The following is a 16722-nucleotide window of genomic DNA, read 5'->3' on the forward strand; positions in this document are numbered from 1 at the left end:
GGAATATCTTGCTCCATCCTTTCACTTTCAATCTACTTGTGTCTTTAGTTCTAAAGTGAGTCTCTTTTAATCAGCATGTAGTAGGATCATTTTTTCCTCATTCTGCCAATCTTTCTCTTTTGGTTGATGAGTTTAATCCATTTACATTTAAAGTGATTAATGATAATGAAGAACTTACTTGTGCAATTGTGCTATTTGTTCTGTATATGTTGTATATTTCTCCATTATTGCCTTTATTTTTTTTTAGTGTATAATTTTGATCACTCTTCATTTCTTTTTCTGTATACTTAGTTATTTTCTTAGCGATTACCATGGAGATTACAGTTAACATTCTAAATTTATAATAATCTTGTTTGAATTGATATCAAGTTAGTTTCAGTGGCAAACATTAATTGTTCCTCTCCACCTTCACCCCCTTTGTATAGCTGTTGTCACAAATTATATCTTTTATATTGTGTGCCTATTAACATAAATTTATAATTATTATTTTATGCATCTTTTAAATAATACAAAAAACAAGAGAAGTTACACACCAAAAATATAAGAATACTAGCATTTGTATTTACCTATGTAGTAATCTTTACCATTCATGTTTATTTCTTCATATGGCTTAGAATTAATTTCTAGTATCCTTTCATTTTAGCATGAAGATCTTTTTTCAGCATTCCTTGTAGAGCAAGTCTACCAGTAACAAACTCCTTAGCTTTTGTTGATCTGGGAATGTCTTAATTTTTCCTTTATTTTTGAAGGATAATTTTGTCAGATAGAGAATTCTTGGTTGATAGTGTTTTTCTTTCAGCACATTGCATATATCATCCTACTGCTTTCTGGTCTCCATCATTGATGATGAGAAATCAATTGTTAATCTTATTGAGGACTCCTTGTTTATGATAAGTCACTTTTGTCTTGCTCTTTTCAAGATTCTCTCTTTCTTTCAATAATTTGATGATGTATGTTGGTGTGACTGTCTTTGAGTTTATCCTGCTTGAAGTTTGCTGAGCTTCTTGGATGTGTAGGTTTATATCTTCCATCAAATTTGGGAAGTTTTTGGCCATTATTTCTTCAAGTATTCCACCCCCCCCCCATTGTCACTTTTTAGGACTCCCATAATGTGTATGGGAGTCCTTTATAGTATGCCATAGGTTCCCTAGACTCTCTTCCCCTCTCTTCAGTCTTTTATTCTTTCTGCTCCTCAGACTTGGTAATCCCAGTTGACCTATTTGTAAGTTCACTGATTTTTTCTTCTGGCTGCTTAAATCTGCTATTGAAACCCTCTGATGAATTTTTTATTTCAGCTACTGTACTTTTCAGCTCCAGTATTTCTGTTTGGTTCCTTTTTATCATTTCTATCTCTTTATTGATATTCTCTAATCATTCATACATCATTCTCTTGATTTCCTTTAGTTCTTTAACCATGGTTTCCTTCACCTCTTTGAGCATATTTAAGATGGCTAATTTAAACTCTTTGTCTAGTAAATCTAATGCCTTTGGGAATTTGATAGGGATTGCATTGAATCTGCATATCACTTTGGGTAGTATGAACATTTTAACAATACTAAGTCTTCCAATCCATGAATAAAGGCTATCTTTTCATTTATTTGTATCTTCTGTAATTTTTCAGCAATGTTTGTAGTTTTCAGGGTATAAATCTTTCACCTCCTTAGTTAACTTTATTACTAATTTATTCTTATTGATACTATTATAGATTAGATTAGATTGTTTTCTTAATTTCTTTTTCTGATTGTTCTTTTTAAGGCATAGAAATGCAACTGATTTTTGTGTGTTGATTTTGTATCCTGCAACTTTTGGTGAATTCATGTATCCATTATAACAGTATTTTGGTGGGATCTTCAGGGTTTGATACATATAAAATTATATCCTCTGCAAACAGAGATAATTTTACTTTTTGTTTCCCAATTTGTATATCTTTTATTTATTTATTTATTTTTTTGTTGACTAATTTCTCTAAGACTTCTAGTACTATGATGAATAAAAGGGCAAGAGTGAACATCCTTGCTTTGTTCCTAGTCTTAAGCAAAGGCTTTCAGTCTTTCATCACTGAGTACAATGTTAGCTGTGGGCTTTATTTTGTTGAGGTAGTTTCTTTCCATTCCTAGTTTGTTGAGTGTTTTTATCATGAAAAGATGCTGAATTTTGTCAAATGTTTTTCTGCATCAATTGAGATAATCATGTTTTGTTCTTTATTCTGTTAATGTGGTGTATTATGTTGATTTTCATATGTTGAACCACCCTTGCATTCCAGGAATAAATCCCACGTTTCATAGTTTATTATTCTTTTAATGTGCTGTTGGATTCAGTTTAGTATAATAGGATTTTTTGAGGATTTTTACATCACTATTCATCAGGAATATTGGTCTGTAGTTTTATTTTCTTGTGGTATCTTTGTCTAACTTTGGTATCAGAGTTTGGAAGTATTCGCTCCTCTGATTTTTTGGAAAAGGGTTGAGGAGGATTGGTGTTAATTCCTTCACTTTTTGGCAGAATTCTCTAGTGAAGCCATGGTATTGGGCCTTTCTTTGCTGGGAGGTTTTTGATGATTGATTCAATCTCCTTACTAGCTGTGATCTGCTTGTTTTTTTATGTATTCATAAGCTAGTATTAGTAGGCAGAGTGTTTCTAGGAATTTATCCATTTCTTCTAGGTTATCCAATTTGTTGGTACAATGTTGTTTATAGTAGTCTCTTATTATATAATCCTGTGGCATCAGTTGTAATGTTCCCACTTTCATTTCTGATTTTAGTTTTTCAAATCTTCTATTTTTATTAGTTAATCTAGCTAAGCATTTGTTACTTTTATTGATCTTTAAAAAAATCAACTCTTAGTTTCATTGATTTTTTTTGTGTGTTGTTTTTCTACACTCTATTTCATTTATTTCTACTTTAATCTTTATTATTTCCTTCCTTCTGCTAACCTTAGGTTTCATTTGTTCTTTTTCTAGTCCCTTAACATGTAAAATTAGATTGTTGATTTGAGATCTTTCTTCACATTAAAGTGTTTACCACTGTAAACTTCTCTCTTAGTACTGCTTTTACTGCATCTTATACAGTTTGATATACTGTGTTTTTGTTTTTATCTCAAGATATTTTCCAATTTTCCTTGTGATTTCTTCTTTGACACATTTTTCATTTGTGTGTGGTTTAATTTCTACATACTTGTGGATTTTCCAGCTTTCCATTTGTTATTATTTCTAGCTTCATTCCATTTTTGTCAGAAAAGGTACTTTGTATGCTCTGAATCTTGGTAAACTTTTAAATACTTGTTTTGTGACCTAACATATGATCTATCCTGCAGAATATTCTATGTGTACCTGAGAAGAAGGTGTATTCTGCCATTGTTCGGTAGAGTGTCCCATATATGTCAGTTAGGTCCAACTAGTCTGTGTTGTTCAAGTCCTCTGTTTCCTTATTGATCTTCTGTGTAGTTTTTCTATCCATTATTGAAAGTGGAGTGTTGAAGTCTCCTATTAGTAAGCTGCTGTCAATTTCTCCCTTCAATTCTGTCAAAGTTTGTTTTACATATTTGAGAGCTCTGATGTTAGGTGCATATATATTTACAATTATCATATCTTCCTAGTAGATTTTTACCATTATATAATATCCTTTTTGTCTCTTATGACAGTTTATATCTTAAACTCTATTTTCAAGTTCATTGATTTTTTTTTCTTCTGCTTGATTAAATCTGCTGTTTAATTCCTCTGGTGAATTTTTAAATTCAGTTATTGTATCTTCAGCTCCAGGATTTCTGTTAGTTCTTTTTATAGTTTCTCTCTTTGCTGATATTCTCATTTTGTTCATGCATTACTTTTCTGATTTCGTGTAGTTGTCTATGTTGTCCTTTAGCTCACTGAGCATCATTAAGATGATTGTTTTGAATTCTTTGTCAGGTAATTAATGTATCTCCATTTCTTTAGTATCAGTTTCTGGACATTTATTTTATTCCTTTGATTGGGCTGTTTCCCCATATCTTTCTATGCCTTTCCCCATATCTTTGCATGCCTTTAGTTGAGATTAGAGCATTTGAAAAAACAGCCACTTCTCCCAGTTTTTACAGATTGACATTTTACAGGGGAAGACCTTCACAAGTCATGCCATTTAGAGATCCTGTGAATCTTGCAAACCTTTTCTGGGGATTTGTCTTCTCTGAGCTGTGTGTGTAATTTCCCAGTTAATTAGGTTTGCCCCTGATTTTCTCAGGAGCCTGTAATCTCTTGCACCCCCTGGTGTGTCCCTGCAGTATTGCAATATCTCTGATGCTATAACAAGCTGTGGCACTCTTTTGTTGTGTGGCCCCCAATCTGGCACCCAAAATATATCACTGTTCCCATCAGCACTCTGAGTCAGGCAAGACAGAGACCAGTTTTGGGGGGAGCCCCTCAAAAAAACCAAGAATTGTGGGTGTACATTTCACTCTCCTCTCTAAGGGAAGAGCCAGGATTTGGGAGTTTTCTTCCAATTGCATTGTGCTATTCCAGGGAGAGAGGGGAGGAACTAGGGCAAGCAAAATGCAACAAACTTTCTTACCCTCTTTGACACAACTCTTCCTCATGTTGTACTTGTCTGAGGTGCTGCAACTTCTTAATTGGTTTCTCAAAGTCTCACAAAGGCAACTTGGTCCCTTTATTGCTGTTAAGTCTGTGTTTGTGGGGGAATAAGGGCCTGCGGCTTCTTATTCCATCATCTTGCCGATATCATTCCAATTTAGATTTTTAATAAGAATTTTTTTTTATTTCAGCATATTATGAGGGTACAAATGTTTAGATTATGTATATTGGCCTTGTTCCCCCCTCCCCCCAAGTCAGAGCTTCAAGTGTGTCCATCCCCCAGATGGTGCACATTGCACTCATTATGTATGTATATAGCCATCCCTTCCCCCCCTACCTGCCCAACGCCCAATGAATGTTATTCCTATATGTGCACTTAGGTGTTGATCAGTTACAACCAATTTGATGGTGAGTGCATGTGGTGCTTATTTTTCCATTCTTGGGATACTTCACTTAGTAGAATGGGTTCCAGCTCTATCCAGGATAATACAAGAGGTGCTATATCACCATTGTTTCTTATAGCTGAATAGTACTCCATGGTTGCTGTTCTGAAGACAGGTTTTGTTTGTGGATTGAGTCCTGTGGCTGTGCTAAGTTTAGACTGTACTCTTCTAACAAATGACATCTAAAGGATTAAGTGATGCTTTCAGCAATAAGAGAATGATAATTATGAAATGCTTTCTTTCTCCCTGCTTCCCCTCTTCTAGGACTATCTGACTCAGAAGCAGCTTGGACTGGAAATAGAATCCAGGACCTGGGCCATCACACCACGCTAGATTCCTCTGGAGTCCCTCTGCTCATCAGCCATAGAAAGTTTAGCTTCTGTGCCTTGTGGATCAAAACAGCAAAGCCAGAAGCTTTAGGCCTATTTAAGACTACAAGGAGGAAAGGAGATCAAAATAGCTAAAATGAGCTAGTATAAGAATTACTACACTGAAGCAAACATTTGAGTTTTGTTTTGCTTTGCTTTACTTTGCTTTGTTTTTCAGAGTCACTGCTAGGCATACTTATATGAAATCTCTTTGAAGCTCATGTTTGTTTCTGCCAGATGTTAGGCCTAAGGAGAAGGGAATAGACTTCAAATTTGCAAAAAAAAATTGCTGAAAAAATTTTTGTGTATCAAACTTCTTTAAAATAAAATAATCAAATATAATGGGGAGAAGTGCCTACCATAATTCACAGAAATGGTTCTTTTTAACCTTTGCAAGCTACCGAAGTCCTGATGGATCAAAGGACATGGCTATGACTCTGTCGTCTGGTATCTGACACCTGCTTCAACAAATGTTTCTCAGGGGAGGATTTACTGAGAAACCATCCTACCATACTGTTTCTATTGTGGTCATTTTCTTCACCTTTTATTTCTTCTTTGTTGTTATTTTTTTAGGTTAGATGCGAACAAACCAATGCAGTACTTGGAAAACAAGACAGTTTTAAACCAGGCATTAGAACGGTTGAATTGGCCCATTTCATTGAAAGAGTTGTCGATGCTAGAAAATGAAATCCTAACTGGGAAAATGTACATCCATCAGGCCATGGAACTCCAGGAGGCTGCCAAGAAGAATTATTTGAACAAGGCACTGGAAGAGGTGGGTGCCATGAGGGTCTCTGTATTTCCTCCCTCCCTACGTGTCCCAAGTCATTGCCATCCCTACGTTGGCCTCCCTTGTCTCTCACTCTGCACCACACGATTTCTAAAAGAGAGCCAATCCAGTTAAGATTTCAGTACTTTTTCATCAGAAAGGAAATGCCATTTGATTTTACTGTGGCCTTATTTTTAAAATAATACGCCTTTTAATTGGAAAACAAAAGTAAATAGAAATATAGTATAGTCATTAAAAGCCTTGACTTTGATAGGAGCCAAATCATGGAATATCCCTAGATATACCATCTAATCTATGTGTGACTTTAGCTAGTTACTCATTCTCTTTAAAAGTAGATTTTCTTACTTATAAAGTAGCAGTATTAATAGTATATGTCTCATAGGGTTGTTATGAATATAAAATGAACATGTGAAGTACTAAAAGCCCCCAATAACTATTAGCAGTTATCATTATTATTATTATTAATAAAACAAACCTTTTAAAGAGAAAAAATAATTTATAATCTACCTCATTGCTGCCATTTTGGAGCATTCCTTTTAGTTTTTTTTTCTTCCTCAAATAAATGTTTTTCTGCATTGATACAGTCAAAGTGTCCATAATTAGTTGATAGTCTGCTTTTTAGTTTAGCATTATTGCATAAACTTTCTCTGTATTTTTACTAAATCTTCAGATTGATATGGTTGGTGGTTATATATTTCATGATGGGAATATACCCTGGTTCATTACATTCTTCACTGAATGTTGAATATTTGGCTTATTTTCCAGTTTTCTGCTCTTTCCCATAATGTTTTCATGACTTCTATGGTGCACATAGTTGAATTATTCTGTTAAGATGCGATATTGGAAGTAGGATTTCTGGATCAAAGGATATGAACATATGGAGGCTCTAAATGTTTATCTCCAGTGTAAAACTCCTCTTTCTAACTGCATGTGGTTGTGTATGGACATGGCTATGGTTTGAACTTGTCCCCCAAAGTTCGTGTGTTGGAACTTTCGTCCCCAATCAGTGGTGTTGGGAAGTGAGACCTTTAAGAGGTGATTAGGCCGTAAAGGCTCTGCCCTCATAAATGGATTAATGCCATCATCATGGGAGTGGATTCTTTATGAAAAGAATGAGTTTAGACCTCCCCTGCACCCTCTCTTTCCCATATGGTGCCTTCTGCCAAGTCATGATGCAGCGAGAAGGTCCTCAGCAGAGGCTGGCCCCTGCTCTTGTACTTCCCAGCCACCGTAGTTGTGAGCCAATACATTTCTGTTGATTAAAAATTACCCAGTCTGTGACATTCAGTTTTACCAGCACAAAACTAAGACAGATGTGGAATAGTTCATCTAAAATCTTACTAAATCCTAGATAATTTTGGGGTATTCACCATATGATAGTCTGAAAATCATCCTCAAAGATCTGACCTTTGGGGTTCATCATTTTGGATTCAGTCTTTGCCAAGTGATACTGGTTTTGCCTTGTTTTAAATTCTGATTTTGATGCTCTAGATTCTTGTGTTCATTTTGTTTGTTTTTCTTTCATTTTATTTTTTGTCCTATAATCACAAAAATGCAAAAAAATTACCAGATAACATCATATTTCTACTAATGTTATTCAAACAAAATGACTTCTTCAAAGAATCGTTCAGTGTTTCTTTGGGAGGCAGCATCTGATACCTCCAAATATTTTGCTATCTATTGGCCTTCCTCCCCTTGATGCTCTGTGAGCACTGAAGAAATAAAAGCACCACAAGTGAATTGCCCACCTCTCCCTGAAAATATGTGTTCCTCTCATTGTGCTTCTTCCGGTCTGCTTGTTCTTTCACTTATCTATTGAAATATTTATGAGTGCCTGTGAGATGCCAAACACTATTCTAGACACTGGGAGTACCCAGAACATAGCAGACCGAGTCCTGCCCTTGTTCTAATGGGGGAGACTGACCATTACTCATCCCAAAATGATGGCCTTTTCCACCACTGCCTAACAGCAGAATTTGCTAGCATTATTCTTTTATCTATACTTTATATTAAATTTGCAAATAGGAAGTATTGCTAATAAAGTGAAAACAAACCTCCTGTGATTCAGAATAAAGATAGTATATCCTACGGAATTTGTCTGGAATTCTGGCAATCAAAAGTTCATTGTTAATAGGACATGAGTTAATTAAATTAATTGTTCTGTTAATTAGCACTATATATTGGATACACAATGGGGATTTGTTCACTGCATTGAAGACATGGCACCAGCCTAGTGGAGGAGACACTGGAACAAAACATAACCTCTGTGAGATCTGAGACCTGGTCTGGCCTTATTTGTAGCTGTATCCATGGTACCAAGAGTGGATGGATCCTGGTACACAGTGGGCACTCAATAAATGCACATTGAATGAATAAAACCCAGATCTTTACAGTAGAGCATTATAAATACTACAGCAGAGACATACCCATAGAACAACTGGAAGATGGGAAAACATGAGCTATTCTGACTAGGGAGCTGGGGAAGGCTTTCAGAGGGATATAATCTGGAAGGATGCATAAGACTTGGGGCTTGGGCTGTGAGAAGTGTTCTGAGTGAAAGAAACAGCCCGTGCAAGCCAGGGAGGTGGGGACAAACAGAAGATGCCCACCAAGGAGTGTGGCAGGAGATAAGATGGGAAAGGGAAGGTGGCATCACACAATGAGAAACTTGGAACTCTCCTGGGACCAGGGATTTATGCCTGTAGGAAATGGATACCCAGGGAGGAGTTCTCAGCAAGTGAAAGATGTTAACAGATTTGTGTCTTAGAAAGATTATTTTGTCAGCAAGATGAGACCCCATGTAAAAGACAAAAATCAAGTGCAATGCTGCCATTAGAGATCCTTGAGCAAAGCAGGAACAGTGGGGTGAGGGGGAGAAATAAGTAAAAGAGACATGGATTGTTGGAAAGTTAAATGTGTAGGGTGAGCCAGAGGTCAAAGCTGAAGATGCCCACAGAACTTCTGTCTTGGACAATGGAGGGACAGAGGCACTGTCAACCACTTCCATCCCACCTCTGCTCCTTTGAGGCAGGGGTTCCCTGGCTAGCACCTCTAACCCTTTTCCACATTTTTGTTTACTTCACAATACATTTCACTCCCTGACGTCATGTACACATTTGTTTATGGTATGTCTTCCTCACTAGAGTAGGATGGGACTTGGTCTGCTGTGTTCTACGTACTCCCAGTGCCTGAATAGTGCTAGGCAGCTCATAGGCATGTGTAAATATTTCAGTGGATAAATGAAAGAACAAACAGAGAGAAGGATGCAAAATGAAAGGAAGAGCAGATTTTCAGGGAAGGGTAATTCACTTTGAGCTCCCTTGATTCTTAGGTGTCCATGGGGTATCTGGGTGAGGAAGACCCATAGACAGTCACATGTTTGGAGCTTAGGAGAGAGGTCTGAGTTAAGGAGATAGATCTGGAAGCCATTTGAGGCTGAGTGAGGAGGAAAACACAGAGGAAGGGACCAAGACAGGAAAGTAAGAGAAGCAGGAGGCCCAGAACAGAGAGCGATGGTGTGAGCCAGGGGCAAGAAGTGGTTATGAGCACTGGCTCTGGAGTCAGGTGGACCCAAATGCAGATCCCAGTTCTGCCACTTTCTAGCTGTGTGATCTCCTCAGGCCTTCTAAGCCTCATTTCCTCATCTTTAAAATAGGGAAATCAAGGTACCAACCTAAAAGATGATTGTGAGACAACACACATCACATGCTTCAGGCAGAGTGCAGCACTAAGTGCTTAGCAGTAAATGCACTCAAGGTATATTATCTTTGATCACTATTTCCATTATTAAAGCTATTATCGAGGAGTTTCAAAAAGTCATACAGAATGTCGTCTGAAAGCCATTTGATTTGGCAAGATGGAGCTCATTAGTGATGTGACCAGAACAATGCCAGTGGAATGGTGGGAGCAGGAGCCAGTTTGTAGTGGGTGGAAGGGTGGGTAGAAGTCTAGAAGGTCAATATAGGAAGTGAAGACTTGTTTTCAGACCTTCACAGGGAAGGTGAGGAGAAAGATGGTGGGATGAGAGTGGGAAGCAAGAACAGGAGACGGCATTTAGTTTGTGCAATGGCATCACTGGGTCCACTGCTACCCACTTCTTGGCCAAGGGCTGGGGCTCTCCCTTCACTGCCCTGTCCCCGCACAGGGTGTCCAAAGCCCCCACCCTCTGTTCAGGGGACTCGCACATGTCCAGTAAATTGTCCGCAGATAATGAATTGGGGAAGGAGGGGTCATATTTGGCAGCGTCTCTTCAACATTCTTTCTACTCTTAGCATGGCCCTCTGCAATGGAAGCTTCTGTACGTTGTTTCCTTAAAATAGCACTTCTTACTATGTGTGACACATTCTGGGATTTTAAAATTTCATTTTTATCATGCCACACTGATTTGATTTCATGACCACTTAAGAGGTCTCAACTTCCAGTGCAATAACACTGGTTGGGAACAATGATCAAGACTGCAAGGCTTTCTGAGATCCTGAGGTGGACAAGTCAGCACAGATGCTAATCATTTTTACTTATTTGAATATAAATAGAATCTCATTTTACATTCTTTTAGCAAAGGCCAAAGATTTGATCAATGATTGAAAATTGGAGAGGAAGAAACTTATTAGTCATTAATCCCCCTTTATGTTTATTGATAATGTGCAGCAAAGGTGGTCAAAATTCTTCTGGAGTGGGATCCAATAAAAAGTGCCCACGTGTGGCCAGCTACAATGGCTCACATCTGTAATCTTAATACTTTGGGAGGCTGAGGCTAGAGTATCGTTTGAGGCCAGGAGTTTGAGACCAGCCTGGGCAATATATTGAGACCCCATCTATAAAAAAAAAAAATTAAAAATTAGCCAGTTGGGGTGGCACACACCTGTAGTCCCAGGTACGTAGGGGGTCTGGGCAACAGTGTGAGACCCTGCCTCTAAAAAAAAAAAAACCCAAAATGCTATGATTGCCATATTTGGCCTGCTCCAGGGGACATCTTGGAGTGATGTTGGCACCCAGCATAGTTGCCCTGCTGGTTCCTGAGTTTGGGACAGATTCATGATTTTTCTGTAAGTGAGGACCAGAGGTGAGAAGATGTGCCTACAAACGTCCAGGCAGCCTGTGGCTGCTTTCTACACTCTGGCTTCCACTGGCAGTCCCTGGTCAGACCTAAGGTGAGAACCATTATTCTCACCTGCTCTGCCCAGCATCCTACACTGGGCACATTCCATGATTGTATAATGGTTTCCCCGTATTTCCATAATCCACTGGCTTTGTGGTGTCCCTGGAGACAGGTGCTTCATTTACTGACCACATAATGAAAGGAGAAATCTTAAGTCTAAGATGTTTAATTCCCCTTGGAAACTCTCCTCACCAGCACCCCTCATATTGCTGTGATTGCAGATTTCATCCTCGTTGGCCAGTCCTGAGCCCTCAGAGCTGAGCTGTAGTGGAATTCACCAAGGGTGTCTGAACTATAATGAAACTTGCATAGCTCCCTGGGGGCCTGGTCTGGGGCAGCCCAGCCATGCTGTCCTGCAACATTTCCTTAGGAAATAAGGATTGTTTTCCAGAGCAAATCCTACAGAATCCAGGCCCAGGAAGATCTAAAGGGCTCTCCCACCCATAACGTTGACTGTCTTAGAAAATTTGGAGCCAGAAAATCTTTTTAAGCTATAAGCAACCCTAAAGGAGGCCTTGGAAATTTACCCAGACAGCTGGCTGCACATGGTTACTTCTCAAAGCCATAACTGCCAAGGAATCTGGAGTCTATAGCCTTTAGGAATGGTGACTCGAGCACTCTGCTCCATGAAAAACTGTCTGGAAGAAGGAGCATGTAAGGAAAATGCACATAGAGAAGGGGGTACAGGTGAGGTTGGGTGAGATGGAACTGGGAGAATGCAGAGAAGGAGAGAGACCATTTGGACTTGAGAACATTATGCTGATTTGTGACTTTGATACTATCCGTGCAGGAGAATGTTAGCTGGAGGAGACTTAGAGGAAATTTCTTCGAGTTATGTAAAATGAAGCCAGAATATATACAGTTGTTATTTGTGCCCCCTAACAGTAACTGGACCAATTGTTATTCTTGCATTGTGACCCCCTTATGTATACACTTTTTTACACTTCTCAAGATTCCCTCTTTAAAGGGAGGTCAGAGCCATCACACCCTAATTGACTAGTGGGCCTTTCTCATTCCGCTAGTTAAAACTTTAGGCTGTTCTGCTGACATTTGGGTCTGGTGGGAAGACTAGCTTCCTAGTGGCTGTGAACCATTCTCAACAGAATAAGATCTCCTTTTGTGGGGGTGGGAGGTTAACAAGTCTGTGTTGGGCATCAATAATGTTGCCATCACAGAAGGCATGACACATGCACATTTAGGCCCCACTGTCCCCACACAGCACTGCAGTGGTAAGTTAGCATCTGGAAGTGGAACCCTGGATAGGCCCCTACGGTTGGTGTAGAAGGTGTGGCCAGGGTGATGCTGAAAGCTCAGAGACAGTGAGAGGATGCCAAAGAGACAATGCCAACTCACTATTGTGCCAGTTAGCTGAGATTTAAGGAGAGCATTCTGCTCAGGAACACCAGGCACTAGAGGAAATTCAAAGAAGGGAAGAAAAATTCCCCCAAACTCTATTATCTGAAAAGTCTTCTGTCTAGTGTCCTGATGTTCAAAAGTGGGAAGGTGGGTGTCAGGCCTGGGGATTCCTGAGATGACAAAAACCCCACAGCCAGGTTGTGTTTTCATTCTGAAGCTAAAGACAACCCTCCTCGCTGGAGATTTCAGCTGGGCAGACCCCAACAGCCTCCTGCCTCTATGTTTATCATTGTTCTGAGTTGTAAATTCTATCCTAGCACCCTAAACAGGCTTGGGGATAGTCTTTACCCTCCCTGTCTGGAGAAAGAGAACTGAGTGTGGTGGGTTTAGCAGCAGGGGCCAGTCAGGAAACAGAATCCTGTTCAGTTCAACGTGAAGAAACGTTAACGAAGGGACTCTGCAGAGGTGAAAGTAGGCAGGTCTAAGGCCATCTGTGGGGAATATTGAGGCATCCAGGGACTAGCAATAGCAAGGAGTTATCATCACCCCTAGACATGAAGGGCAAGAGAAGGAAGAGCCAAATCCCCTGGCAGGATGGGAGGGAGTCCTAGAGACACAGAGCAAGAAGGGGACAGGAAACCAGTTCCCTGGTCTTTCTCCTTCTCCTGCCTTCCAATCTCTGCCAGTGCCTCACTTGGGTTGCCCCTTCCAGAAGCCAGCCAGATAAGGAAATAGGTACAGTCCTTGGGTGCCAGCCTCTGGGCACAGTGCAGGGCAGGGAAGAGCAGAGAATGGATTTTGGGAGCAAATGAGTGGAGGTGGGATAGCCAGCCCAGAGAGGTACATGTCTTGAAAAGTGTTCTTAAAGGTCACATTCTTGTGTGAGATGTTTATATAAAGTAGGTAGCTGGTAGTGGTCCATACATCAGGCAATGGCACAAAAGTGGCTCCAATATGTGGCTGTTGTTCATCTCTGGGGTGGCAGGAGATGGATAACTGTATCAGTAACATCTGAATTGCAAATCCCAAAGCTTCAGTAACTTTCAGAATTAAATATTTTAAATTTTTCTCTCTTTGATTTTTCCCTAAAAGAGCAATGAAAGAATATTCCCTGAGAAGATGTTGCAGGTTTGCTTTTCAAGCTAGGCAAATAGTTTTGGTATTTTTTAAAATACATATTTATTAGGTTCCTTTGCTGCTGCAAAACACATACACACACACTTTCATCTTTTCATAAAAGCCCTTGAAGTTGCTACTTGTGAATGTTTGATTAGAGATTTCACTTTCAGAGTGATTAACTCTTCTCTGTTGCCCTGAGTCTCAAAACACTCCTATCCTGTTCACCAAAGTTTTAAAGGGGGTTGGATTATTCACAGAGCCAGTTTGTGAATGTCCTGGTCGCACCATTAGTGTTCCTGGAGAGAGAAAAGGGCAGAACCTGCCTGACCCTCCATGCGTGACCTTGATTATTTAGAGCAGTCACAGACTTTACTTGGTCTTAAGGACAAACGTGGACAGAGAAGCATGTTGGAGCTGTGGCTAGGACAGTGTGGTGATTGTATGTGGCAGAGTTCAATGATTTGGGGCAGGAAAAATATTTAGTAGTAGTATTTTAACAAGATTTTGAGCCAAAGACCAGTTCTAGTTAAATTGTAGAAATGTGTTCTATACCCAGTGGGGAAAGAAGCAGTGTTGCCTGTCAAATGGAAAATTTTTTTTTTATTTCAGCATATTATGGGGGTACAAAAGTTTAGGTTATGTATATTGCCCTTGCTCCCCTCCCCCAAATCAGAGCTTCAAGCATGTCCATCCCCTAGACAGTGCGCATCGCACTCATTATGTATGTATACACACCCCTACATCTGCCTGACACCTGATTAATGTTATTCCTAAATATGCTCTTAGGTGATGATCCATGAAACCAATGTGAAGGCAAGTACATGTGGTGCTTATTTTTCCATTCTTGGGATACTTCACTTAGTAGAATGGGCTCCAGCTCTATCCAGGATAATACAAGAGGTGCTATATCACCATTGTTTCTTATAGCTGAGTAGTACTCCATGGTATACATATACCATATTTTATTAATTCACTCATGTATTGATGGGCACTTGGGTTGTTTCCACATCTTTGCAGTTGTGAATTGTGCTGCTATAAACATTCGAGTGCAGATGTCTTTTTTATAGAATGTCTTTTGTTCTTTTGGGTAGATGCCCAATAATGGGATTGCTGGATCAAATGGTAGGTCTACTTGTATCTGTTTAAGGTATCTCCATATTGCTTTCCACAGAGGTTGCACTAGTTTGCAGTCCCACCAACAGTGTATGAGTGTTCCTGTCTCTCTGCATCCATGCCAACAGTTATTGTTTTGGGACTTTTTGATAAAGGCCATCAAATGGAAAATTTTAAAGCATCAAACGTTTAGTAACTTCACTATCTTCACCAGTGCAAGCCCAAGGGCGTGCCCTTGGAATTAAGTCATGAAATGAAAGGAGGGTGGCACTGTTTAGATCCCTAGTCCACATCACCTGGTGATTGAATCTGGCAATAAAGTGAATTGGATGATCTGAATTTTGTAGACAAGTCTAAATCAAATTACTCAGTGCACAGCATCCCTACCACGGTGTCATAGCTCATGGGACTTCCTCACTGAAACTGGTATGTAGCTATTCTCATGTGCCTAAGCCTAACTAGATATGTTGGTTTATTTATTTAGTGCTAGTATTTCTCATGTGTACTCTCTCTCCTCCCCACCCCTCTGTCTCCCCCTTACCCTCCACCGACTCTCTCATCACCCATTTCTTTTTAAACCCCCATGGTTTGTATTTTGTGTGTATATGTAGGTGAGATATGACAGGAAAGGAACAAGGTTGAAGGGTGTTCTTTGGCATGGGCTATATAGTGCCCCTAAAGTCTTTGGCAAGATTCAAAAACAGCCAGACATCATTTTTATGAAACAAAGTCATCAATATTCCGGCTGAAAGGATGGCATGTCTAGCTCCCCTGGTGGGATGTCTCTTCATCCTAGGAAGCCCATGTCCTATTTTGTGGGATGAACCATTGTCTTAAAGCTGGCCTGGTGGGCTTGCTTTGCCATGGATACTCTGCTTTATCTGTGGTGGAGCTGAATTGACTGTGCTATGGTACAAATGAATCATTAAGTAGGCCACAGTGAATGGTTCCCTCCATAGAGCTCCATGCTGTGGAATCAGCCAGAAATGAACTCTTGCCCTTAGTAATAAGAGTTGGAAACAGAAGTGGAATAAATGCGAGTTCCTTGTACAAAGTGCTGTAGTATCTGTCCTGGTCCTTTCAGGTGAACTCACAGGCATATACTTTTAGCCACTTGGAAAGACATTTCCTTAGGTAGCATTTGCAGTGTTAAGAATGAATGCCATAGCACTCTGCATTACTACCATTCACTGTTGTAGCCCATGCAAGAGGAAGGTCCTCACAGAGCAAATGGCTTTTCTATATCAGATGAATTGGGAAGTGAGTGACAACTATAGAAAAAAAGAGTTCTCTGAGTATTTTAGGCAACTGACTTCACAGATTTGTACCTCCAGACCCATTCTGAAAACGCAGAAAGCAATCTCGCCAGTGAGCTTCTAGCTGGGACATTGAGAGAGTCAATATTTGGAATCTAAAGATAAAAAAGGGCTGGTTAAGTAAATTTTGTGACTCTACTCATTCAGAATTTTTAAAAGGAACTGTAAAAGTATCTATGCATAGGTTCTAATAAGCGACCTGTCATACTGATGAAATCTAAAGAGGGAGAATGCCTTTCTAGAATTGATGCACACAGCTTTGTAGAATTACAGGTTGTTATTCGTCTGCAGGCAGGGAGGCTATCTAGTGGCCTTAGTGACCAAAAGTACATCCCCAGCCAATTGGTCTTTGATGTGAACACTGGTGGCTTGAAGCAAAGTGGCTTTGGAAGTTAAACTTTTTGTTAAGGTCAGGTTTTTAGGCAACAGCCAATTTATTAATGACTTGTCATGTTCCAGATTCTCAAGATTCTAAATTCTGTCAATTATTAGAATACT

At 39.6% G+C, this 16722-nt stretch overlaps 1 protein-coding gene across 1 annotated transcript in view; it reads left to right on the top strand.

The window, feature by feature from the left end:
- VWA3B (von Willebrand factor A domain containing 3B) overlaps nucleotides 1-16722 on the top strand; it is a 204299-nt gene that overhangs the window by 157877 nt on the left and 29700 nt on the right. The window contains 1 exon segment of the mRNA XM_045550176.1: nucleotides 5946-6147. Within this exon segment, the coding sequence (XP_045406132.1) occupies nucleotides 5946-6147 (202 nt within the window).

The sequence above is a fragment of the Lemur catta genome, chromosome 4 (genome assembly GCF_020740605.2).
Source record: "Lemur catta isolate mLemCat1 chromosome 4, mLemCat1.pri, whole genome shotgun sequence".
Lineage (NCBI taxonomy): Eukaryota > Metazoa > Chordata > Mammalia > Primates > Lemuridae > Lemur > Lemur catta.